At 40.5% G+C, this 26,002-nt stretch overlaps 1 protein-coding gene across 4 annotated transcripts; it reads right to left on the bottom strand.

Moving 5' to 3' along the window:
* Positions 1 to 1,386: 1,386 nt before the first annotated feature.
* ASNS (asparagine synthetase (glutamine-hydrolyzing)) lies at positions 1,387 to 25,056 on the bottom strand. 4 transcript variants are annotated; one of them, XM_042888664.1, is made up of 13 exons: positions 14,985 to 15,064; positions 13,953 to 14,048; positions 13,600 to 13,867; positions 11,990 to 12,227; positions 11,139 to 11,324; positions 10,923 to 11,024; positions 8,843 to 8,970; positions 7,966 to 8,092; positions 6,261 to 6,367; positions 5,650 to 5,750; positions 4,543 to 4,624; positions 4,144 to 4,299; positions 1,387 to 2,697 (listed from the first exon to the last, which is right to left on the bottom strand). In XM_042888664.1, the coding sequence occupies exons 3-13, from the start codon at positions 13,846 to 13,848 to the stop codon at positions 2,488 to 2,490; spliced, it is 1,686 nt and encodes a 561-aa protein (XP_042744598.1). In that variant the 5' UTR covers positions 13,849 to 13,867; positions 13,953 to 14,048; positions 14,985 to 15,064; the 3' UTR covers positions 1,387 to 2,487. The 4 variants fall into 4 exon arrangements, with proteins under 4 accessions (XP_042744598.1, XP_042744600.1, XP_042744601.1 ...); XM_042888666.1 differs by having other exon boundaries at positions 13,953 to 13,977; positions 14,985 to 15,010; XM_042888667.1 differs by lacking the exons at positions 13,953 to 14,048; positions 14,985 to 15,064 and adding an exon at positions 24,865 to 25,056.
* Between the last annotated feature and the right edge of the window lie 946 nt (positions 25,057 to 26,002).

Raw genomic sequence — 26,002 nt, 5'->3', positions numbered from 1 at the left:
CGGGGAGACCTCCTTGTGGCCTTCCAATACTAGAAGGGAGCACAGAAACAGGAGGAGAACGGCTGTTCATGAGGGTGGATAGTGATAGGACGAGGGGGAATGGTTTTAACTGAGACAGGGGAGGTTTGGGTTAGATATTAGGAGGAATTTTCACTCAGAGGGAGGTGAGGCACTGGAACAGATCGCCCAAGGAGGTTGTGGATGCCCCATTCCTGAAGGCATTCAAGGCCTGGATGTGGCTCTGAGCAGCCTGGTCTGGTGGTTGGTGACACTGCACATAGCAGGGGGTTGAAACTCGATGATCTTTGAAGTCCTTTTCAACCCAGGCCATTCTGTGAATCTATGAAAACCACTAAGAAGGGTGTTGCATGCTGGATCTCCATCCCACTCTCCAAGCTACAAGTCCAAGTCCATCTTCAGCCAGCTGGCCAACCACATGTGGCTGTTGCCTTAAATCAGAAAAAAAACCGAAAGAAACAAAAACAAAAAAACCCAAAAAGTACACGGCTTCACAAAAGTCATAAAGGCTGTAGAATTCATGCCTATATATGGGGAATGAATTAATAGGTTTTTACTCCTGAGACCCCTACCATATATGCCCTTAATGAGAACAAGGCACATAAACAAGGCCTTCCTCCTCAGGACTCCAGAAAATAGTTATAATAATTAGGATCACCAGTATAGGATCTTGCCTCTCTAAGTAAATGCCCAATGCACTGTGAATTAAAAAGAATTATGGTAGTTTTTCTTAAATATCTGACTCTTCCACAAGACTACTTATCCCTCCTACAGCCTACCACCTGCTTGTTGCTCTTCCTTATCTCACAAGTGAACAACATTGCAGCAGAATGTGCATTAGAGTGATGAGAGAACATGTGCTGCACCTATTTTTTTACTGCAGGCCTTTTCATACCAGCTGAGCCTTGGAAAGTTCACAGTAATAGATCTTATCTTTGCACAGCAGAAGCCAATCAATACACTCTATACTCCTTGCCCAAGTCAAAATACACTTTAGTGCTTAAAAAAAAAAAAAAAAAAAAAAAAAAAATCCAAGGCAAACATATGACCCTTATGTAAATAGGTCTGCAGGAACGTATTATCTTACTCATGGCATGTTGATAACAAGTATGTGCAAGGCCACTTCTAGTAAAGCTGGACAGTTCCTGAGCTCCACAGTACTGAGAGATTTCTGGATCAAAGAGGCAAATTCAGAAATTCAAAGAGATTCAATGGATTAGGAGGGGTGAAAAAAGTAATGGACAATCAATCACCTTATGAAATTTTTTTTTTTTAATACCAGAAGTGCTTATGGCTTCGGTTTCCCTGTCAAAAGGGACGTTAAACTAGACTACTGTCTAGCACAATGATAGTCAAGTCAGTCTGCAGTGCTCATACTTTTGTTTCAAGTTACCTTTAAAAAAGCCCCTGTTCCTACATAATTATTAAAAACTTGTCCTGAGTAAAAAAAAAAAAAAAAATTTTTTTTTTTGGTAGAGCATTAAAAATTCTTATGCTTTATGAAGTCTTTCTTCTTTTCTTTTCTTTTCCTTTTTCCATTTTCTTAAGCAAGGTCCCTAATCCCATTGTCTTCAAAGGTGCTTTGTCTGACGACCTATGGCTGAGGGCTGGCTCACCACACAGTCGATGACACGCAGCTGAGCGGCAACAGGCTACCTTTCCATCTCACAGTAAGTGAAAAAATGCTTAAAATATTTAGTCATAGTAAAATAGTCATAGTAACTTCCATCAGACTGACACAAATCACCCCGTTAACGCTCTATTTTCAAGAATAATAAATACATTTAAAAATTGAAGCCCCTGAGTTAGAAACAAAGACGTAACTCAGCTTCTCTTCAATAATAGTCACAGCTAACCTCAGACAGGTGGTATATTTAAAAGATTCAAAAGGGACAACTTGTGGCTTTACGCTAACAAGATTCCCATTAGTTTCATTTAAGTATGATCCAGCACCACCACCATTATCAACTCTAGTAAGCACCTCTGCATAGATACGTATTCTTTTCAAAACTATACCAAGGTTCTCATGAATTACTTGAAAGACATTCAGAACAGAGTAATATATCCAAACCCCACACTGAGGCATACAGATCTCTGAACAGCTCAGGTGAACTTGCCTTATTCTCACAGGACCAACAACAGTTTGCGTCACTTTGCCTTGAGTCCTCAATGCAGAGTTCACAATAAAATATGTTAGATGACTACGAGGCAAATCAATACATTTGAGACCATCACATAAGGAACCAAAGTTTTCCAAAAAGTATTTTCCCATTAATTTCAAAATTTTGGTACAGAAGGATGAATTTTGTAATAGAATAACTACAGAAAGCTCTTACTTTCAATAGCATTTTCAAAATCTATCTCAAAGACCACTTAAGCTTTAGATTTGCATATTTATTTTTTCTTTTAAAAGGAGAGCGCATGCAAATTGCTTGCAGCACTTGTATTTAGGATTGATTCTATCAACAGCTACTCTTGAGCAGCTGACTTGTAATGTTTCAGTGTGCGAGCAGAAGGATCAGTTGCTTTAACCCATCTTGGCATCCAGTAGTGGGGCAGCCAGCTGCTTCGCCCTGGGTAGTGCTTCTCAAAGATCTGACGGTAGTAGTAACTTTCTTTTGTTCTAGGAGGATTGAAAGGATATTTCTCTGCTGCCTTTTCCAGCAGAAGGTCATCAACCTGTAGAAACAGTAGAACTCACATTAGGCTGCTTTCTAATTTATGCAAGCTGATTTGCTCAAAGTCAGACATGAGAATTCACCACAAGTGGCCTATAAGTTTTTTAAAAAAACCTTTAAACCTATTCTAAAGGCAGGCAGAGGTTTCTCACAGGTGAATTTTTGTCACAGGCTCCTTTCCATCTTTATGGATACATAACCAAATGTCCAGCACTGTTAATGTTTCTCTCTGCGTTACATGAGATTATATATAATATCCTTTTGTTATTATGCTCAAGAAAACCCTTTTTTCTTATCCTTCTCTTTGCTGTAAATCAACTTGCACAACATGAAGCAGACTTCCTCCATGTAAATGGCATCCTATTCTTTTCTGTTCATAATGAGCTGTTCACTCTGCTTGTAAAACTGGGCTCCTATCATCAGAAGATCTGGGATACAGAGGCAGAAGACACTTTTAGCTGCTGACGTGGCTAAGAAAGGAAGGAAGAAAACTTGCACCAGTTGACAATTTCTAAAGCAGCTTCCCCTCAACATGCTGTGTAATTCCCCACAGCCATGAAATAAAATTGCCTCTACTACACCAGTACAGGCTCAGTAGAGGCAGCACAACACTAAGAACTGCTTTCTTCCCTGTGGATAAAGTAGAGAAGGACACACACACAGTTGGTAGTGAGACAGACAAGTGCCCATCCATAAGCCCAACTACACATATTTCTGTGTAACAGAGCTCTGGAGTTATTCTCAGTGATTAACTACCTCTGTGCACCAGAGACTACCCTTTGTCTGAAGTCAGAATGCTGCAAGTCTTCAGTGGTCACTGGTGCAAAGAGAGGCATTAAAAAGCAAAAGGGCTCAGGTGGGCATAACTACAAAAAAAACCAAATGAAATGAAGAAAGGATATTAGAGTAATTATACTGTTACTCCACCACAGAGTAAGTTCATGCAAGTGTTTTCAACTGAAGCAGCTGCTTTACTTATAGCCCAGAAATTGTGTTTGCCAACACAGAACCTAATTTGCAATCCAGATACTTAAATGATGCTCATTTCCTTACAGTCATTTCTGCCAGACTCTAGCATTTCTTTGTACCTATGACTTCAAATGTCTTTAAGCAACTCCCATCCCAGCCCCATCTCTGAAGGCATTTAAGGCCAAGCTGGATGGGGCCCTGGGCAGCCTGACCTAGTGGGAAGCGACCCTGCCCACAGCAGTAGGGTTGGAACAAGCTAATTTTTAAGGTCCCTTCCAACCCAGGCCACTCTACAATTCTGTGAACTTGGAAGGCTACTGATTAAAACTTTTCTTGCTCCTCCACCATGAAACTCAAGTTACTATCACATCTAGATTTATTCTCCCAACTAAGAATATGATCTGTTTCCTCTCTGGCAGTAATATCTCAATGTAACTAAATGTGAAAGAGAAAAACCCCAAATACTGTGGTACTATACCTGTTGATCAATATAGTCCTGAAGAATAGAAAACCAGGATTTCTTTACTGATGCTATACCATCACTGAAAGCTTCTTTGGGTCTCCAGAGTATTTCTTTGGGAAGCAAGTTGGAATCTTCAAAGGACTGTCTTAAAAGGTATTTTTCGATTCCATTCTGTTTGCAGAACGAACAATGCCATGAGTTTCAGGAACTGCAGTACAAAGATTTAAATACTTGACTAAGAAATATTTCCTTTCAAAAGATCTGGCCAGAAAAGAGCACCCAGTAGCCCAATATTCCAGCAAAATATTTAAAATCATATTTGGTCACATGGAATTCAGCAATTCAATCATGCTTAGAACACATAGCTGTTAATTCGTTAGGTCTGCATTTGGGTTCAACCCTAGTTTTACACACCTTTGGGATTCGCAGTTCTGCTGGTAGAGATAAATAGTAAGAAGTAAAGCGATGATCCAAAAATGGGACTCTTAGCTCAAGACTAATTGGGGAGAAAAACAGAAGAGATACTGAATTAATCCAACACACGAGACACTTACAAAATCCTTAACAGTTAAACTGTCCTTGTCTTTCACATCAGCACAAGATTTTCTGCTTTTACTTGGGAGAAATTTCACTTGTATTCATGTCTAACTCATGACTAATTCATGACTAACTCCATTTAATTCATCAATTTAGAGAGTTAAGTTTATTGTCTGAGTGGATTAACTACAGATTTCAGATGACTTATGATGCCATCTGCCGGACAGCTTCTGGTACAATGCATTTACAAACTACAATCCTGCAGGATTTGCAACATCTGTTGTTTCACATAAACAAAAATACATTGAAAAATCTGTTTGCTTCCAGAGAACTACCAAGAACCTGCAAGCTGCTGACTGGGATTTGCATCAGTATTTGTAAAGACGTCACAGAATCAAGCAAAGATTTCTGAAATCCACATTTGTTTGTATTTTCAGAAAACACTGAAAGAGAGCCTGTACAGACACCATGCAGCTGTTGCCTACTTCTCCTGTAGCATATGCAGGCTATGTCAGTAGCAAATATACAGATACAAAGTCTTTCTGCTCATACTCTCTTACAGATGACATGGCTTTTAAGGACACTTGAAAGCAATAAATAAAATTAGAGTAACGGAGGCAACAAATAAAATTACAGTGACTGTGTCTTGGGTAGGAAAAACTGCTCTCAGTGTTTTCCCTCAAGAGACATTAAGTTTCCCAACTTCAAAGGCAAATGGAGATTCTATGCTAGATACAGAGTTCAAGCAGAGTACAGACTGCATTCAGTTTGTTACTACTGCTCTTAAGACTGATGTTCTTCTCAGAGTAGTTTAGATCCAGACAATAATGAAGTTATCATGTGTCACAATATTCTAAACCATTCAGAAGTTCAACCAGCAACAAGTGAACAAGTAATTCAGTCTTCTCAATGGCAAAGGAACTTTTATTATCTTGTTAAGCTCTTCTATCAGGTGTATTCAGCATCCAAGAGACCACACCTTACCCATGTGCTGCAGTAGTTCTGTCTGCACGAAGTACATCAAACAGGTAGAGCTCCTTCAGAAGCCTCTCGCTCTCTTCTGCAGCCTCCTCAGGAGATGGTGCCTGTAACCAGACGTGTATGTAGCATGCAGATCTAATACAGCTGCAGTAAGGGAACCATTACTCACTGTCCTACATTTGTGTGTGCAAGCGACAGCTGACAAAAACGTGTCAACTTGCACACTAAGATTCCCAGATACCTATTTATAGAAATAAGCAATCTCTCCTCAAGTACAAGGTGTAAGACCAATGCATGCCTTTGCAAATACATCATCATAAACTGGAAGCATACAGAACTCTTAATTTTAACCATATTCATTTTCAAGAGCTTAAGTAGGATTCACACGATCTCAGAACTAGCAAAGAATACACACAAGAAGTAAGAGACTGAGTTTGAAAAAGTCACTTTTCCACGAGTCCCTTGGATTTTATGCCCCCTCAGGCGTTAGTCTCAACAAGTATACAGCTGTGACAATTCTCAAACTTCACACCTTGAGATCTCAGTAGAGATCTTCTGTTTAAGGGGAGAACTTCTGTTTAAGAAGTCCAAGGGCCTGCTGGAAATATACGTACCTTATGGAAATATATATATCCTTGAGTCAACTCATCTGATCCTTCTCCCGAAAAAATGACCACACTGTCTGTTTTCTTGCGTATATATTTGGAGACAAGATACATACCTTAAAAGAAGTATAAAGTTATTAAAATACAGCTATATATGTTATACACAGTTGGTACAGTTTTAATTTAGTATCTTAGAAGTTTCTTGCCTACAATAATTTCTTCTGTAGCAGAGAACTGCAGTGCACTAACACTACACCTTGTTGTTGTTTAAAGCCAACCATCACCAGCCACACAAACCAAATGCTGCAGATACATCTAAAATGTGTACTTATAGTTTGCACTCAAAATATGCAAGATGTATGTGTTAGTCACCCTGGGAATGCTGGAAGATTCTCATGGGAACAAACACAGAAGTTCTTCTAACTCAATTAAAAATGAAGCATGTTTAATCTCAGCAGAGTCCTGAAAAAACCTTCTGGACTTAAATCTTTTTTTTTTTTTTTTTTTTTTTTTTTTTTTAAATAAGTATTTATTTATCAGAGTTATATCCTTCCTCCATTAAATCTTTCCAAGTAGTATGCTTTCATAACAGAAGTATTAAACAGGACGAGGGGAAATGGCCTGAAGTTGTGCCAGGGGAAGTTTAGGTTGGATACCAGGAAACACTTCTTTACAGAAAGGGTTGTAAAGCACTGGAATGGGCTCCCCAGGGAGGTGGTTGAGTCACCATCCCTGGATGTGTTTAAGATCCATTTGGATGTGGTGCTCAGGAATATGATTTAGCAGAGGGTTGTTAGAGTTAGGCTAGTGTGGGTAGATTGTGGCTGGACTCTATGATCTTGAAGGTTTTTTCCAACCTGAGTGATTCTATGAAAAGGACCTATTTTACTATATTTCTTAACAGGAAATAATCACAAAATAAGGATAGCAGATGAAAAGTTGGCTTTATTTTTTAAACAAACATTTTCAGTATTTCACACTGCAAAATCCTAGCCTCATGTAAAGTTCCATTCAAGGACCTAAGTTTTCAAACCTGTTTTATCTTTTTGGCTTATTAACTTGTTTACAAAGCTATAGGCTGATGTAAGTGTAACTGGGTAAAATGCCATAGCTCGCATTAGGCAGAAGGCCACACTAGATTAGGGTTTTTCATTCTTATCATGTTGGTAACCATTTTTTAAGGACCTGCTGGTGACTTCTGCCATTTCTCAGAATCAAGCATACATTAGGAGAAGTCTACCTGACTTCAGTGTATATGTATTACTAGAGGGTGATAAGAAATACTTCACTTTAGTATTAAGATTATGCAAGAAACGTGGTAACCATAACTGTTTCTCTATGGTAACATTCAATGCCTCAAACACTATTCCTCAAATACAGGTTATGCCTCACATAACCTGCACGTTTTCCCTCTTCTTCTAAGGTTCATACTTATCAGAATGGAAAACCTAGACCCATAGATCAAATATTTGTTTTTTATATCGCGTTCCTTTTTCATCACAAAGTTTCAGGAATAGCTTTTGACAATATCTTATAGTCAGTGACTTTGAAACTAATCACCAGTTTGGCCTCAATCCAACGTCACATTTGAGAGCTGGGGGCAAGAACTCGGGAGTTTCTGTTCCCAAACTCTACAGCAGTTAATGATGAAAACAGTTTTGCATAAAATGTTATTAAAGCAATACAAAGTGAGTATTGCTATTAAAAATCTTACCAATTGAAGCTCTTACTGTTGTTATATCGTAGGTTTCCAAAGAAAAGATAACCTCCTCTACTGCCTGAATTCCCTCTTCAGAATTAAATATTACTTCATGATGTTCACTGCCTATATGAGCTGCCACCTGTTGGTAAGAAGTCACAATGTATTAAAACATTTTTAAACACACCCTCTGAAAGCATCAGCTCCCTTTTGCTATAAGCAGTGAGAATTACAGGACTTAAGGACAAGAAAACACAATGCTGTAGCAGCCACTCCTACTTGCAGTGGTGCTCTGTCAAAGGGAACACTCCTCCCAACTGCACTGTGCTCAATTCTGACTGCAGAACATCCACATCTACTTGCCCAAAGCCTAACAGAATCTGCAGAGGATTTAAATACACTGGAATTTACTCAGAAGAAAAAAGACAGCTCAGAAGTTACGACAGCTGGATACCCAAAGGGAACCTCAGATACCCAACCATTTGTACAAGGCTCTTAATTCAAGATGCTGACAATGAACTTGAAGTACTTAGCTTGCATATAAATGCCATTAGCAGAGGAACAATAACATGGTGACTGACCATAAAACTCAGAGGTTTTAAGAGACTGAGACCATCCTGAGGTACTGTTTCCTTTAGTAACAATGAAGTAATAGTCCATCACAAAAGTCTTCCCAAAAAAATGAAGGGAAAATAGTTATGGCTCAAATCCTCTTTTTGTAGCAATTAATTAAACATCAAATGTTGTACTAAATGATTCACAGCAAACTGATTTACATCTTCAAATTTTAATCAGTACCAAAATCAATACTGTACCATGAAGTTAGCACAATTAATATGCAGTCTCTAATACTCAACAACTCAGAACGACCTGGAAACAATATTTATTATACCTTTCTGGCAGCCAGTAAATCAGGACTGTTTTCCATCCCAATTGCAAAGGTTTGTAGTGGATATTTTATGTTCATTTCTTTCATCAGTTTCAGAAGAACAGCTGCAACCAAGCTGGAATCTAAGCCTCCTTTTAAAAACAAAACAAACAACAAAGTGCCAAATTATTTTGTTAGATGACTGACTGACTGTTTTTTATTTCCCTCTAAGGGCATTAAGTCTAGATAGCAGAATTTCACATGCAGGTTTCATTTTTAAGCAAAGTGAATCTAAAGCACATCTGTAAAACTGCACATTTACCTCTGCTTAACATTGTACCACTCGAGATGCCCCTTCTCAACCCAGCTACACTAGGCTCTACTCTTCATTTCAAAATTGCTCTCCATCATCTTCTACATACGTTACTTTACTAAAAAAACTAAGGAAAAAAAAAAAATTTGAGGTGCTGTTTGAATAAACCAAAACAAAGCAAAAACATTTTGTTTGACCTACAACAGAATGGTCAGTGTAAGAATTCCACATCTCCCTGATCATTTTTTCAAAAGCATGCTTAACATTTTGAGTGAAATTCATTTTTGAAACTATTTCAGAGTGAAAAGGCTCACTAGCAGCATTCTTTCTTTTCTTCCCCTTACTTTTTCCATTAGAAGAGTATGGATGCATTTGAACAGTTTGAAAAACAAACAAACAACAAAATACCAAGAGACATCCTAAGGCTCTTCTATTTTACTCTGAGTAGTTAGTTCTACTGCTCCTTGTCTACTTCTACTTGTCGCTCTCCCTTTTATTTGCTATACTGAGCAAAGCACAGTCCCATACTTTGCAGTTCTAGCAGAGAACAATATGTTCTTCTGCTTGTTTCCTACACTTTGTACCTAGTTTTTCAGCTGAGTGCACTAGCAAACATTCCCACTCTGATTGTCCTCTGTGGGAACCCTTTCCTGACAAAAATTTCCCTATGGAAATTACATGAATTACATGCAAAGTGAGAGGAAAGACAGAAAACACAGAAATCAAACCGAGTGTTTGAGACTGAAAATCAGGGAATCACTGTTTCCACAGTGAAGCTGAGTTCCAATCCCTTTGTGATTGGAAGAGCAAGCAACTCTGTGATGCTCCAGGTATACTCAAAATTGTGAAGCAAGGAGATACTCTGGTAACTTATCAGTACAGGACTTGAGTTTTACCACTGATATGCAGTGTACATGTGGACCTGAGGAGTCAACTGTCCTCTAAATTGAAAAGTCCATTTCAAAAACAAATTTCAGATATTTACTGAGGCTGAGATATTCCAGCTCTGCATGCCTCCATGTTTCATTTCCCTCCCTCCTTCTTTTTATCATGTCACAGTAAAGAAATGCTTCAACAGAATCTCCTGGTCAGTTCTCTCTCATTCAGATGCACACTTGCTAGGATAGGTGAAAAATGAGTGTAACTGCCTATGTTCAGCGCATGAATAAACAGTGTTACCAGAACTCTACCCAGAAGTACAAAGTGCTACAAAAACACAGTGAATAAGATGTGAGTCCCATGGCTACAAAGCCTTACCTCTGCAAGACTGAACTACCACATCATTGTGTCAGAGAACAACTTCTTGTACCACAAGCTACTACCTCACCTGAAAAAGAGTGTACTAAATAATTTTGGTCCAGAAGTTCCCTTGCAATTTGGTAAACAAAGGGCAGTTTGTGATGTAGGCTAAGTCAAAGAATATGACATGTAAGGATTTCAGTCCCATTTGCTATCTGAAACAGTCCTCTTTTTTATGTTTCAGAGTATATTTGGTGATTTTGCAATAAAACCACCTTTTTCTCTTCTTAGTTGAAAATGGTTATTTCTTCAACAAGACAACATCCCAGCCTAGAGTAAACTTAACAAGCATACAACTTTCAACATATCTGTAAACTAGAAAACTTCATTACAGACCATTAAGGTCTCTTAACTAAGAAAGCAAATGGAAGATTCAGATCACTTCAGGCACATCACAGCAGCACAGTCAGTATTTTTTCTTCTAACTGGTCGATGATGGCTGAGAAGTGAGAGCAGACAGAATCATTGCAATTTGCAATTTGTGCTATTTACCTGACAAAAGACAACCAATCCTTCTGTGAGCCATCAAACGCTTTCTAACAGCATTTTCAAACAGAACACGGATGTTGCTCTTCACTGTTTCAAGATCAAAGCCTGACCAGGAGAAAGAAGACAAAACCAAAAGAAAAGCATAATTTCATAACCAAAGATTATGATTTTATTCCCACTTTTTCATCAGAATTAATAGGAAACGCTTTGCTGTACTACCTGAAGGCAGATTTTCCACTGTATCACAAGCAGCATGGAGTGGCTCATCTTTATAGCTATGAAACTTTACTACTTCCACTGACGCAACCTTGCCAGAGGGCTTCAAATCCAGCACTTCATAATGACCCGGAAGAAATGGTTCCACTTTAGGAAATAAGGATGTTGAATGCTTTAAGTTGATAAGTCCTATAAATGAAACAGGAGGAAAACAAAATAAAATAGAGAGATAGTTCAACCTGGATTTTCTAAGGTATACCTCACTCAACTTTAGATTTGTTTATGCAAGTGTTGACACTAGAGAGAGTTACTCACAAAGAAATAGATAAATAATACTGAAAGTGTTCGTAACAAAGGAAAAAAAAACCTCATCATATAACATTAGCATCCATTAAAAAATTATCCAAAGCTACAGAAAATTTCAGTGGGGTTTTAAAATTCTTGGCTTTTACAGATTGTAAATTCCAGTGGCATTATTTCCCACTGAATTGCAGGAATAAATTCTAATATCATTTAGTGAAGCATAAATCTAGCTTAGCTCTTCAGACTACATTCAACTCTGGGTAACTGAAATACCTTGGGCTCAATACTAATACTGTTTTAGAACACAAAGAACTATAAAATCAAAGTTATTTTAGGGATTTTAAGGACAATTAAACATTTTCAAGAGTTAGCGTCTGGTGTTGGTTTTTTTTGTTTGTTTGTTTTAAATGAGGCACAGATTTCATATTACTAAACATTACTTCTTTATTACTGAACTAATAGTTCACTTTCTCTTCATACTTAGAAGAGACTAAAAAAGCGTGCCTCCAATAACAATACTTAATACTAGATGCTCAATACAACTGTTTTACCTTTTGCCTCAGAACAGACACCCAAAAATCCATCATCAGTCAGCACCTTAAACAGTGGTCTGACTCCATAGGTGTCTCTTGCAAGAAACACTTTTCTGTTTGCTGTGTCCAGAAGGATGAAAGCAAATACACCATCCAGCATGGATGCTGTTTGTTCTATCCCTCCTCTGTTGTAAAGATGAAGGATAACCTCACCATCCACCAGCGTTTGATACTCAAATCCAAACTGCTTCTGCAACTAAGAAAAGAAACACACAAATGAACAGTTGCAAATACTGATTAACAACTGAAAAAAAAAAAAAAAAAAAAAAAAGAAGAAAATTTACTAAAGAAAACAAAGGTTTTTGTTTTGTAAAATAGAGCACAAAGTTTCACAAACATTTCCATCAAAGAAGGAAATTACACTTATGTACTCAAAATATTATCCAGGATCATCTCAGAGCCAACACAGATTAATTCTGCAAACTCAAGCAATGTGCATTATGGCCTATTTTCAGGGAAGCACTTCTGTTAGGAGAAATAAAATTGCAAACACACAACCCTGGCTTTAAGAAGCACATCTTCCAAAGAGAAAAGGCAGAAGGAGGCAGCCACTGGTTCTGAAAATTCCACTCAAAATAGGACCAGAAACAGAAGACAGCTGCATTAAGATCAAGCATAGTTAATGTTCTTCCGGTGCTGCTTCTAGAGGCCTTTCAACAACTTCTGGACACCTGGGGGAAGATGGGGGATGGTGGGGGTTTCAGTAAAACACCTGAAAGTAAAGAAGCCCCACATAATCAATGTTTTTGCATTTTAACTTAAGTTCTTTGATTTTAATTGCTGTTCATGAGACAAAGATTTGGCTCAAATTGATTAATTATTAAAATAACTAAGGCATTGCCCTAAATAAGATGGCTGCTTCACCAATGGTTCTTTCATAGGTAAGAAACAAAAAGGAAAAAAAAGGAAAAAAAAAAAAGGGATTCTTTATAAAAAAAGAAGGCCCTTAACTAAGGTAGGGAAAACAACCAAACAAGTTCCTGCTGACAGAACGTCAAGTTTTACATAATTACATTCCCCTTAGGTTTCAGTGACATGAACTGTGAGTGATTCTTAGTCCTTACAGCAACAGAAAAAAACCTCAGTGCAAAACAAAATTAATATTAGTCTGCTGATGCAATACCCTTTAGATACACTTTGCCCTGGTGTATGTACATCCTACCTTTCAAAAAGCCAGATACTTAATAGATGAAATGTTAGTCCCCTTCCTATTTAGCCAAATTCCCAATGACATCCCTGACAGTAGCTTGACTTCAAAACTTCTATGTGTTAGAAATACAAGACACTTCAGATTATTCATATATTTCTGATCCATTTTAAGCATTTAGTTGCAGCATGATTCAGAATCAGTCAAAAACTGTAAGCTGCTTTATAGTCTAATTTTGGATTATCTGAATCACTTGCCTTTACAAGCAACACATCTCAGCACTGGCACACAAAGTTCAGCAGCAGTATACAGACCATATGGACAATGCTCTCAGGCACAGGATATGGTTTTGGGCAGACTTGTGTGGAGCCCCACTGACTCGATGATATTTGAGCTCAGCATATTCGAACCATACCCTTACCTGTTTAAAATTGTAGATTTCTCCATTGTAACACAGCCACAGATAAGGGAACTTCTTCACCCGGATCGGCTGCATGCCATACAGCTGGTCAACAACCGCAAGGCGGTGGAAACCAAAACAGCAGTTGGTGAATCCATTGACATTCTCAAAACGAAATGCATCAGGACCTCTATGAGCTATCTTCATGGCACTCAGACACTGCACAGAAAGGCATTCATCGCTTCCAAACAAGGCCCAGATGCCACACATTGTGAAGCTGCTGAGTTACCTAGAAATGGAAAACACATTCAGTCAGAACACAGAATCACCTAGGCTGAAGGAAACGTTATAGAGCACAAAGTCCAATCACCTACCTGACCTATATGCAGGACATGACAACTGGAAATTGTGGATACCACATGTTGATAAATCAAAAAAGTAGGGTATCAATTGCTGGACCATAAAAAGAGCTAATGAAGAGAGCAGCAGACCTTATCAACACAAGGTAAAACACAGCATGCGGATATGATAAGCAGCCTTTGTCCAGCTCATGAAATTCAGTTTAAACTTATCCTCGGGTTGTTTTTCATACAGCACCAAGCTGGGTATCAGGTAAGATCTGTTGAAGTAACATCACACCAACAGATGCTTTCTGTTCTTTCACATGAGAGCTGTTCTTCTGCCACCAAAGGTACCAAGGCACAAGGGCAGCTTCACAGCTAGGAACAGAGCTAATCCCAGCACTTCTCCTTGTATTTAGGTACGGACGGGCTGTTTGGTCAGTTACGCTATATGGGAAATCAATTTTTCCATACTCTCTGCCAGAAGTACCGTGCAGAGCCAGCCCTTCCTAGGGGCGAGCATCCCTCCCCAGCCCCGCTGCCGGTGTCCAGGCAGGGCGCTGAGGCCATGCAGGGAACGGGGTGTCGGTCGCTGGGAAGGCACGGGGAAGCCATAGGACGGCCGAACCCTGCCAGGAGCGCTGCTGTAAGCAGCAGGGCAGAGATGGGCGTTCGGCCCCACCACGCGCCTTCAGAAGGCTCGCCCATCACCTCCAACCCACCGGCCGGACCAGAGCAGGTGGAGCAGGCAGCAGCAGCAGGGAAATAAGCGGTACCTCCCCCATGCCGTGCATCGGGCTGCCCCTCCCCCCAGGGTCTTCTGCTCTTCCAAACGGCGAGAAACACGCGACAGCCCGCCCCTCAGCCCGCCGCAGGCGATCACTGCCGACCTCACAGCACACCAGGACCTCGGGTTCCCCCCCCTGTAGCGGGCCTTGGCCGCCCCTTCCTCGGCGGCCTCATGCAGCCCCCGCGCGGCCGAGGAACGGCGGCTGGCGATGGCCCGGAAGGTGCGGCGGGGCGGCCCTGCAGCCCGCCGGCTCCCGCGCCCGCCCGAGCTCCTACCCGTGCCGGCCGCCTGCAGGGAGCGCCGCCGTCCACGATGCGCCGAGCAGAGAAAGAAGCGGCCGCGGCCGTGTCCGCTGCCAGGCGGCGAGCGGTAGCCGAGCTCCTCCCCCGCCGCCTGCTGAAAGCTGCGGGCAGGTTTCATCATACGGAGCCCGCCCCTGGCGCGGGCAGGCCGAGGCTGGCTCGTTGCGGCAGCCCCGATGGAGGAGGGCTGCCCCTTGGGGCCGGGGGTTTGGAGCGCGCCGGCCCTATCGGGGTGTTTTAAGGAAAAACGCGAACTTCTAGGCGATGTGGGACTCCTCAGGTTCACGGGGTGATTTGTAAGGGTGATCTGTAGCCATCAGAACTCATCCACGGGGCTGCGTTGTTGTGTTCGGTTTGGGGCCCCTCGCTGCAAGAAAGACGTGCAGGTCCTGGAGTGTGTGCAGGGAAGGGCAGTGGAGCTGTGAGGGGTCTGGAGCACAAATCTAATGGGGAGCGGCTGAGGGAGCTTGGGTTGTTCAGTCTGGAGAAAAGGAGGCTTAGGGGAGACCTCATCACCCTCTACAACTTGCCTGAAAGGAGGTTGTGGCGAGGTGGGAGTCAGCCTCCCAAGTAACAGCGGTAGGATGAGAGGGAATGTCTTCATGTTGTGGCAGGGGAGGTTCGGGCCGAGTATGAGGAAAAAAAATCTCAGAAAGAGTGGTGAGGCACTGGCACAGGCTAACCAGGGAGGATGGCATCCCCATCCCTGGAGGTGCTCAAGCAATGTTAAGATGTGGCACTGAGGGATATGGTTGGTGGGCATGGGTTGGTGGGTGGACTAGGTGATCTTAGAGGTCTTTTCCAACCATAATGATGATTCTTAGAGCTGTGTTACTTTGTTTGGAAAAGAGAGCATTTACAAGGCTGCACAGTACTGCATTTACTGAGGAGCTTGCCTTGGGAAACTTACATATGCTATTGGTAAAGGGATTTTGAAGCCTGTGTGAACTTCATTAATGGGCAGTTTTGCCTTTTTCCCTTAGAAAATGCTGAAGTGAATAAATTCTGCTGAGAAAACTAGAAAGAGAAGCGCTAAATATAAACCTTTATTCTCCACACATACTTCAAGAAAGCTGTTAGTAGTCACTTGCAATGCCACTTCATCATTTGCTTTAGCTGACTTGGTTTGAAACTTCAGTACTGTGCATAAAGTTCTTCAGATCATGAAGAACTCTTTACAAAGTTACTTTTTCAGATTTTAGTAAGCATGCTGTAGTACTGTATGCATGAGAAGTGCCTCCCATGCTGATCATGAATAGAGGTAGGAAGCTGCTGCTCAGCACAGCCTTGCTTACACCTACTGACGCGAAAGATTGGACCTGGGAGAGGTGCAGCTTTGGGCAGCTGTGCAGGTGCCAGATGGACAGTTCTCAGCAGCTTTGCACAGCGTGGGCGAGCACAGTGAAAGTGTGAGCTTTGGCACATCAGTCACTGCCCACAGCACGAGAGCACTGGTTCTGCTGGGGAGCACCTCATGCAGCCTCCTGTTGGTTTGTTGTTGTTGGTTTTTCTTTCTTTCTTTCTTTTTTTTATTCCAGAGATCTAAATGTTAGAAACTACATTTTGAAAATGTACAATAACAGGTAAACACTGCATTAATGTAGGGTTGTTGTTTGTGTGGTTTTTGTTGCTGTTGTTTGCTTTTTTTGTCAGGGTCTTTTGTTAATAGCTTTTCACTACCTCTTTTCCTTCTTTTCTACCTGCAAAGAAAAGATCTCTGGAAGAGCCTGTATTTTATGGGTAATTCCTGGTTCATAATGGGGTCTCATACAGTGTTTTATAATAGTGAATACAAAAGTATTTGGAAAAATGAGAATATTGTCATAAAAAGCCAGAGCGGGGAGGTGAGAAGCAAACTGCAGGAAGAAATATTGGACAAGCAGTCAGCCAGGCTGCCCAATTCCTCCTTAATGTCTGTGCCCCTGGGGCACACTGGGTAACAGCCACTTATTTATCCTACCTTTTATTACCCTTCTTAAAAATTGGAGCAAATGGCCACATCTGAATGTGTCTTGCTTGTTTCATCCTCCATTTTAATGAAGTCTATGTTGTTAAATGTAGGACTAATGGGAGGAATACCAGACATAATATATTTTCAGATGTTCGCAATTTCACCAGTCACTAACTGCAATAGCACAGGTGATAACTGATATGTCTCTGTCCTTTTCTAGCCTTTTCTCTACTACTGTCAAGTCGCTCTTTACAGCCCTTTTACATTAAATGCAGTCCTTTTACATTAAATGTTGAGAAGAAAAGCAGCTTTGCTCTTCTCAGCCATCTTTCAGTGCCCTGCAGACACTGCTAATGGGCAATAGTTTCTCCAAAGCTTTGTCTTCTTGATGACTTCCCTGAAGCAACTTTCAGCAGTATTCCAGCTTTCCCATTTCTATATGCCAAGATCACAGCCTTCTTTGTAAACTCCTAGCAAGCAGACTCAGACCTATATTTGTTCTTATTCTGATGCTTGACTGGTGTTTAACGGCGGATCTTTGCAGATATCAACTTGTGATCAATCCCCTTAGAAATGGGCCTGAATCATGGATGCTGGTTGGTTAGTTATATCTGAATCATTGATCACCTGAATCGTTGAGCTCTAATAAGGCTACAGTAAACTGACTGTTAAAACAGAAGTGTGGTTAGTCAGGTGTGTTCCAGTCCTTGGTGTACCCGGATTGAAGTACCTTTATGACTTCCTTTGTATCCAGTATCCATTTTTAGCATGGGCCCACTGCCCTTCATTTAGCCTTACACAACATGAATTGCAACGTCATCTCTAATCCTAACTGGTGTAGTAATGGAGTCATGAGAATAGGCTGTTTCTAGATGCCTTGAGTAATCTTTTTTTCTACTCTCAGGGAATGGATATTCATGATGTAAGCTGGGCACAGATCTCCAAGAATCCTCTATATTCCAGCTTGAAATTTTCCTTTCACATATTTGCTGCAACAACACATCACCAGACATCATCATAGGCTCACCTGAGTGGGATATGCTACTATGACTTGTTTGTGAGCATCCACAAATTACTTCTGTGTTAAACTCTGTGTTCTACAGACCTCTCCTGTTCCTGAATGCATACTGTAACAAGAACAAGATGCCATCCTGGGGGCAGGGAGAACCAAGTGGCAAGCAGCAAATGCTCTTCCTGGCAGCAGCCTAATATACATTCTGGGACAGGAACTGAGCTTGGAAACAAAAGGCTGTTTCTGCTGATGGAGCCAATAGAAACATCCTTACCCCACGACAGCCTCACCAACCTATTACACACTGGAAGAAATTACCTGATGGGCTGGACTCAGTGGAAGCTGGAGATCAATTCCTTCACAACTGCATGGGTTGGCATAGATAACATGTCTCATACTCTGCCTGTTTTTACAAATACAAAAATGTGCAGTTAGATACATGCACTTTTACTAGGTGATATCTGAAGTGCCAGGTCTGAGAATACCTCTCACATTTCAAATGCATGATTATATGTCAGGGATGTGTATGCAGGGAGCAAAGCCCTTTTCCTAGTTTGGTTTTCCTTCCCCAGGAGAACAGTAACATGATGTGCTAAATAGGAAAAAGTTTTGAAATTCTCAGGCAACGACATGCTTTAACACTTAGATCTGAATGGGAAAACAAACAAACAAACAAACAAGCGAAAACAGAAAACAGAAGCTGTCAGAATCAAAAGCTGTTTGCAGATCTGTAACTTGAAGTAAGAGAGGCTCAAATTTGTATTACTCGGTCTTTTACCTGCTGGAATTGTACCCCATGTCTGAGAGCTTTGTGCTTGCAGCTTCTAAAGAACTTACCACCCCAGAACTGTGCTGTTTGCTCCTATAATTTTGAATATATCTATTTTTCTTTCATTCCTTTGTGTTCTCTTTTCATCCTTTGGAGGTATGTAAAGGATATGCAGACTATCTGTCTGTCCTCCAGACAAAATCTTCTCTCTCTCGATACAAAAAGTGGTTGTCTCTTCCACTGGGAGTTCCTTTTGCTATAGTCTCTCTCATTTAATCCTTTTTCTTTTCTTTCTGCTAAATTATGTTAAGCTTCAAAACAAATAAAACTTGTTCTGACCTCAGAGTTAAGAGAGCACTGACGTGTTAAAAGAATATCTTTTCTAGAGCTGGGCATTCAGATCTTCAGTAATGTACTAGGAAGGCATGTCTAGTGCAGCAGCCAGAGAAGACACAAAGAAAGGTGATTTGTTACTGCCTGCACAAAAGACCAAGCATTTTACACTGCTGCAGCATCTTTTCTAATGCTCCAAGGTCTTCCATTATCCCTTGCGTTTCTTGGCGCAAATGAGAAAAGGTTGTTGAAAGAGCTGCCGGCCATACAGTGCAGATTGCAGGCTGGCATATGGCTTACCAACCGGTCTTTACCAACAGGTCTTTTGTGAGAAGGCCCAAGACCGCAGAAGAATGAAACGTTGCTGACTTTAACTGAATAATGGCCTTGGTTAATGCCAATTTGTGCTCTTATCCCTGGGGGCAGGGGACGAAACCCCCAATCCAAAGAACTGTTACAAATGCTTTTTTAACAACTTGCAAAACAAGACAGAAAAATTAGTTTTCTGATGCTAATTGTATAAAGCAGAATAATTCTCTTGAGTTTTTAGTCGTGCTGGTAGAGCTAGTTTAAATCCTGGTTCTTTTTCATACAGTACAAAAGATCAGATGTCAGCTGAACTAGGCTTTAACAGCTGCAGTCAGTGTAGCAGGATTAACAGCAAATTGCAATCTTCAGTTCATTTTTTCGCCGTGCAGCACCCATTGTGACATTTTGCCCAATTCGGTAGATGTTTTATTACAAACAAGATCCTATTCATCTAGAATACAACTAAATTCCACTGTAGGAGCCATGGCTAGCTGGTGTAATTTTGTAACAGCAAAACCTGTGTTTGACCATATATAACAGTCTTAAAACTCGTTGGAATGTATTTTTGATTTGGAATTACTTGACTTGGTTCTAACAAAGTCATTTTCACACACATCAGTGGTGCAAGTTTAGTCTTGTAAAGCATTGTATTTCATGTTCCTAAATAGAATTAAGATCAGAGGGGGAAGAATGACAATTAGTGAATAGTGCCTTTTTTTAGAGAAGGTAAAATCATCATTTGGTTTATAAAGGGCTGAGACACTGAGCCAGTCTAAAACATAAGGATGCAACTGCAGTTTCCCATCACTAGATAGTGCTATTGCCTCAAGATGAGAAATCGTCTTGCTTTTAGTATTGCAGCTACCAGAAATAGAGGTGAGGAACAAATACAGCAAAGGTCCTCAGTGAAAGAAATAGACTGGCAAATGCACTGTAGAAAATGCAGTGTAGAAAATAAATAACTGCAGTAATGCTCACACTAAGCCAAATATTTTCTTTAAATGAAAATATAACAGCAAAAATCATTTGTTTCCAGTTTTCTCACATATGTGCATGCTGAAATACAGCTTACTGCTTAGTCAGTATGTGGTGCCTTCTTTCTAATCTGTTAAATAGTAGCAAACCCTTCTAATGGTTGCTTTCTTTCTTTATTATAGCTATTTACTCTGCTTTTTTTTTTTCCCCTAGGAATTAGTTCTGAATGCTACACAGAGGTAATTTTTGTTACTGGTGTTATACAAATAGTAACACAGTATGTCTCTCCTCCCTGTTCTTCCATAGCTAGGAACTCTTAACAACAGACTTTGTAAAAATGTTTCTTTACATGTTAAGAAAAGAGAACATGAAGGAAAGACAATTCTTCCTATTTAAAAGAGAAAACAACCAACAAGAGACCAAAAAATCAAAAGAGAAGAAAACTTTTTCTAAAGGCACTCAAAATGCAGTATCAGTTCAAAAGGAGTAAAGAACTGAACAATTAATGGTTGGAAAGTAGGGAACTTTGTTCTGCATGCTAATTTGTACCTCATTTCTCATCACAGATATTTCAGATAATAATGCATTTCTACTAATGCAAAAGCTTGATTTCCAATATTAATTCCAACATTTTTATTAAGCTTTCTGTGTTATTCTGTTTTCTAAGGAAAAATAAGGAAATGTGAATGAACTAAAATCTTCTGTCAGCTCTCACCCTAGCACAAATATACGATACTGATGCTTGGATCTCTGGCAGCCACCCACGGAACCTTTTTGCTTTCACCAGGAACGGCTATGAGACAGGCAAACAAAAGAATGTACCCACAAGTGTTGGCTACTCTTCAAGCCATTCTAAAATTCACCTCTTTTGGTTGGGACCTTTGATGTATCATTTCTGTAGGATTTGGCAGAGAATGTATTCGCACTGGCTACCTATTAACTTGCACGTAGATGTAGAATAAATGGGAATTTACTTATCTGTACAGAAATATATCAGTAACAAGAATAAAAAGAGATGCATTTTTTTTAAGTGCCAAAGTTGGTTTATCAAGGCCATTTCAACAAACACAGCAGGGCCAGAAAGTACATTTTGTTATGGCAGCCTAACTAATTATTAGCACACCTGTCAGTGTGATTTATGTCCATACCGAGTAGCGTTCCTTGAGAAAATCTCTGGGCGTGGGTTACAGAATAATACCTGCCAAGAGCTACCTCTATAGAGCACCATGGATGAGACTGTTTCATTCCATCCACCCAAGGGAATCCTAGCAGACTTCATAACCTTTCAGTGCTCCTGCATGCCTTCCCATCACATACCATGGTACTGAAGGTGAACACCATTTTCTCAGTTTAGTGATAAGTAAACATCATTCTGGCAGGCTGCATTGGCTTATTTTGACTGAAAAAAAAAGTCATAAAGTAGTTACAGCTCCTAGCTCTGACTCATGTAGGTGTAGCCCAAGGCATTCTGAAGTGGGCTTTGGGTGCCTAAGCAGGACGGAAACATCGTGGGAAATGCTTTTCTTGTAGAACATTCAGGATGGAAGCATATTGCAACTTGTCTGACATTTACAATCAAAATATAAAGATATTTAACATTCTTTAATTTTTGTAATGAGCAAATTGCCTTTCCCGCACGTTCTTTAAAATGTCCTTTAAAATATCAGCAAGATGCAGAAATTATTCTTCAAGTCTGCCACTCGAAGTGCATCATTCAAATTTTTGGCACACGCTGAACACTGTGGATTGTTTTAAGTTAATTATTTGTTTAAAGCACATCTAATTAGCATGGGTAGCAATGCAAAGATCATACACTGTTTAAAGGCAGACAGTATTTCTAACTTTACAGATCAGTGAGGTGTATTACTGCATGGCAATTCCATTGTTTGTGCAAGAAATACAGCAAATGAAGTTCCTTATCATAGCAGGAGGTCAGACTTAAAGCCACCAGGTGTTTCTTTGGGCAAAAGAAGAACGGAGTAATAAACTTAAGCACAGATAACCCCTTTCTTTATTGTTTTATAATCCACTGTTCTCAAATACATGACAGTAAATTAGTTTTACAAGTCTGTAGATGCACCATATGGATTACGTGGACCTAACACCAAATAAGTGTGTGATTTCCCAAGTCAAGCAGGTGGAGGTCATGGTGATAAATTGAAACTGTTTGCTTTCCTGAAGGCCTTTGTTTCACTCTCAGATTTAGCATAGGCATAAATTATACATGTACTTCAGCTAGTCCAGCTTGCCTGCAACTACAATTTGTGGGTTCACATGCTCACAAAGAGTGAATAGTAAGTTCTGTAGAGAAGAATGATCTCACTGAGTCTGAAAGACAATAGGATTTATTCTATAAATAATATTAAGCAAATAAAACATAATATTTAATATGGTCATCTCTTTAACCAAAAATGAATGGAGAACAAAAAAAAAAGTAGCTTGCAGATAAAAAATATGGAAATTACTCATCCGTATATGTTTCCATGGTCTTTGATGATGATTCATAAAAATACTAGCATAAATTAATTCAAGATAGAACCATTTATAATTGAACAAATCATCAGGAAAAAAAAACTATGTAAAATTTGGCCTATTAAAGCTGGTTCCTTGCCAGACATTAATATGAAGAAAGTAGGTTGCAGAAAGAAATCAGAGTTCTGCCTTAGATATCTAACTAAATATGTATTCAGTCATTGACTTATTGAATCACAACATTTTGTCTCCAACATTTCTGTCTTAACTAATTCCTCTTAACTACAAGGCTGCTCCTAAAGCAATTCTCCTACTTTATAATGCTGGCCCATGACCTCAGAGATGGATGTTGGTGATATGACATAGAAGTTGAACCTTCTCACTAATATTCCTTCACATTTTGTTGGCAGCAGAAGGGCAGTCTGACAAAATGGTGTCTAACGTGGAAGTGTGTATGAAGCAAAGGGGTGGAACTGAATTCTCACACGTGGATAAAATATCTCCCATTGATATTCATTGATGTTTGCTGAATGTTTATGGAGAGCAAACAGTGGATTTTGGCACAGTGAGGTGGTGGGTGGTGCATTTCAGCAGTGGAGACATCAATATGAAAGACAAGCCATGTTCCAGACAGCCTTGCAGTCACACCACAAAACTAAGAGCATCTCAATCAGATAGTCCATGTGAATCAATGGATTTTAACCAGGGAGCTACGTACAGAGCTGAATATTGGCTTCAACACATTGGAAATGGAGGTGGCCACATTGGAATATCCCAAAGTTTGTACCAGGTGGGTCCCACGAATGCTCACACAGGGAAAGAAAGAACACCACATGCAAGTTTGCCAGGACCTATTGAGCCAACATGAGGTTGAAGGTGACATGTAGGCTCTTTTTCGTCACTGGCAAAAACACGTAGGTAATGGTAGTAACTACACAGAAAAAAAGCAGTGTTTTGGAGGTTTTGTTTGCTTGTTTTAATAGCGGAGAAGTTGCTCTATCAGATAATGTTACTGCACTCTTTATCTGTTGCAGCTTCCATGGAAATAAAAAAGAGACATTACTTTTGGAACAACCTGCACAGACACCTGTATTCTCAGACTGCTGCACAGAGAGATGCAGATTTACGCAGCTGATGTGTATCTGTTCGGACAGATACTTACTCTTAAGCACTCCCCAAAGGGCTCTGTAGTGAAGATGCCCAGCCAGGGAGCTCCTGAAAACTACCCAGAGATGTGCAAAGTGACAGAGGGCCTCTTAACCTGCCTTTGCCCTGTCATCTTTTGGAAGCTTGCAGGAAATGATCCTGTGTTTACCTAGATAGGGAAAGTCCTCACCCTTTCCTCATTTCTTGCATAATGCCATGAAGTAGCTAATCTCCTTGTAAATCAAATTACTTCACATCATTTTCCCTCTCATTCATTCTCAGCCACGTTTATCCCAGCGTGCAAGAAAGGAAGTTGTGTGAATCTAATAACACTGAGATATTCCCATGGTACCAATATGTTCCCCATCACTGCGGGTTTTATCAGGAGCAGAGGACAAAGCAGCAGCACACATATAAGAAAGGGATGGTGGTTAAGCACCAGGTGTGCTCCCCTTTCCCTCCCAGAGGGAGGGAATGGCTTTTCCCTCACACAGCCACCAAGCATCACGCTGCTATGTAGCTCAACAGAAGGTTTGTAGAGGTGTTTGCTGCCGCTGCACATGCAAGGTATCTCCTTTGAAGAAACAGATCCCTTTGTGTTCCGTAACTCACCAATATCTGAGAGCAATAAGACTGCTTCTGTGTGTGATATGCAAATCTCTGCATGTAGTGTTAAATAGCTGTTATGCAGTGGCCAACGCCCTGCCATTTGTTGAAGCAAACGCTGTGCACAGCAATATTAATAGTCAGTCCATATCTGACCTTTGTTAAATTACAGCTCATTCCACCTTTGTTCTTTGAAATTCTCCTTTCAAACCAGCTTAGGAATAAGAGAACTCAGTAAACAAATCAGTGTGAAAAAGTGTAGCAGTTCATGCATACATACGTGATACACATAGGCCATGATCCCTGGCAGTAGCACTCCCACGATGCAAACCAGACTTTCGGGTTTGCCAAGCAAGATGCAGTCTCGCATTCAACTCCGTGATATTTAATACCTGTAATATGAGACATTTTGAAAACTTTACCTATTTCAAAATGTTAAGGCACACCATGGACATGGGTGGACAGAACTGCAATCAGAATCTGAAGTAGTAAAAAAGAAAAAAAAAAAAAAAAAAAAAAGGAGGAAACAAGGAGACAAAGACACCTCTACCTCATCTGCTGCCTTTGCCAATTCCATTGCCTTTGTTATATGTAGGCCAGTCCAAAAATAACACCTCTTGTTTATTTCTATGCAAACTACAACAGATACACAGAGCACAATTGCACTGATAGCGCAACTTCTCAGCTACAAAGCACTATTTTTCAACAGAGTCACAGCCATCAGCTGTGTATTTTTGGCAGTGATAAACATGAGCCTGCATGCTGCGATCACAGCCACCTTCATGGCGGTCCTGAACATGGTTTATCTTTCACATTGCCCTCACCACTGCTGGAATGCAGCACCAACCACCTCACTGTGCTCACATCCATCCTCAGGGCTCCACAAACGTTCAGCAAACATCAGTCAATACTGGTGGGCAGCACTTTTATCACATGGAGGAATTGAATTCCATGCCTTTGCTTCATGTGCGCTTCCACTTTAGATATTCTGCCCCTTTGCTGCCACCTGTTGCATGGCAACAAAACGTAGTGGAACATTGGTGGGAAGGTTCAATTCCACTGCCAGACTGACATTCACCTCTTATGTCATGGGCCAACATAATAGGAACCAGTACTTTCAGAGCAGCCCTCGTAGTTTACAGCTGTATTTATTAATGCCCAACACTCAAACTCTCCCATCAAGTGTGCTCGCCTCAACTTTGCGCCTACTGTGATGGAACTGCTCAGGGAAATCCTGTTCACTTCTGGTCATCGTTTCGAGGACACAGCAAGGAGCAGAATGAGGCAGGACTGGAACTATGATAGGAACTTCTGCAGCCAACACAGAAGCCTCATCTCGTGCAGCCGTGCCAGTGACTCATTAGGAGAAGAGCCGAGGGAAGGGCACAGCTGGGGCCAGACGGTTTCAGAGAGCGAGC

This window comes from Lagopus leucura, unplaced genomic scaffold, assembly GCF_019238085.1.
Source record: "Lagopus leucura isolate 7727_CA_CO unplaced genomic scaffold, USGS_WTPT01 Super-Scaffold_100157, whole genome shotgun sequence".
In the NCBI taxonomy this organism is placed as follows: domain Eukaryota; kingdom Metazoa; phylum Chordata; class Aves; order Galliformes; family Phasianidae; genus Lagopus; species Lagopus leucura.
This window is presented reverse-complemented; position numbering and strand designations above follow the sequence as displayed.

What these genes read in the sequence shown, in the direction of transcription:
- ASNS (XM_042888667.1), bottom strand. Translation starts at nt 13,848, where the DNA reads ATGTGTGGCATCTGGGCCTTGTTTGGAAGCGATGAATGCCTTTCTGTG. An exon ending in AAATCTACAATTTTAAACAG is followed by an intron (nt 12,228 to 13,599) that starts GTAAGGGTATGG and finishes TTCTTTTCTTAG; the next exon opens with TTGCAGAAGCAGTTTGGATT. An exon ending in AACAGTAAGAGCTTCAATTG is followed by an intron (nt 6,368 to 7,965) that starts GTAAGATTTTTA and finishes ACTTCTTTTAAG; the next exon opens with GTATGTATCTTGTCTCCAAA.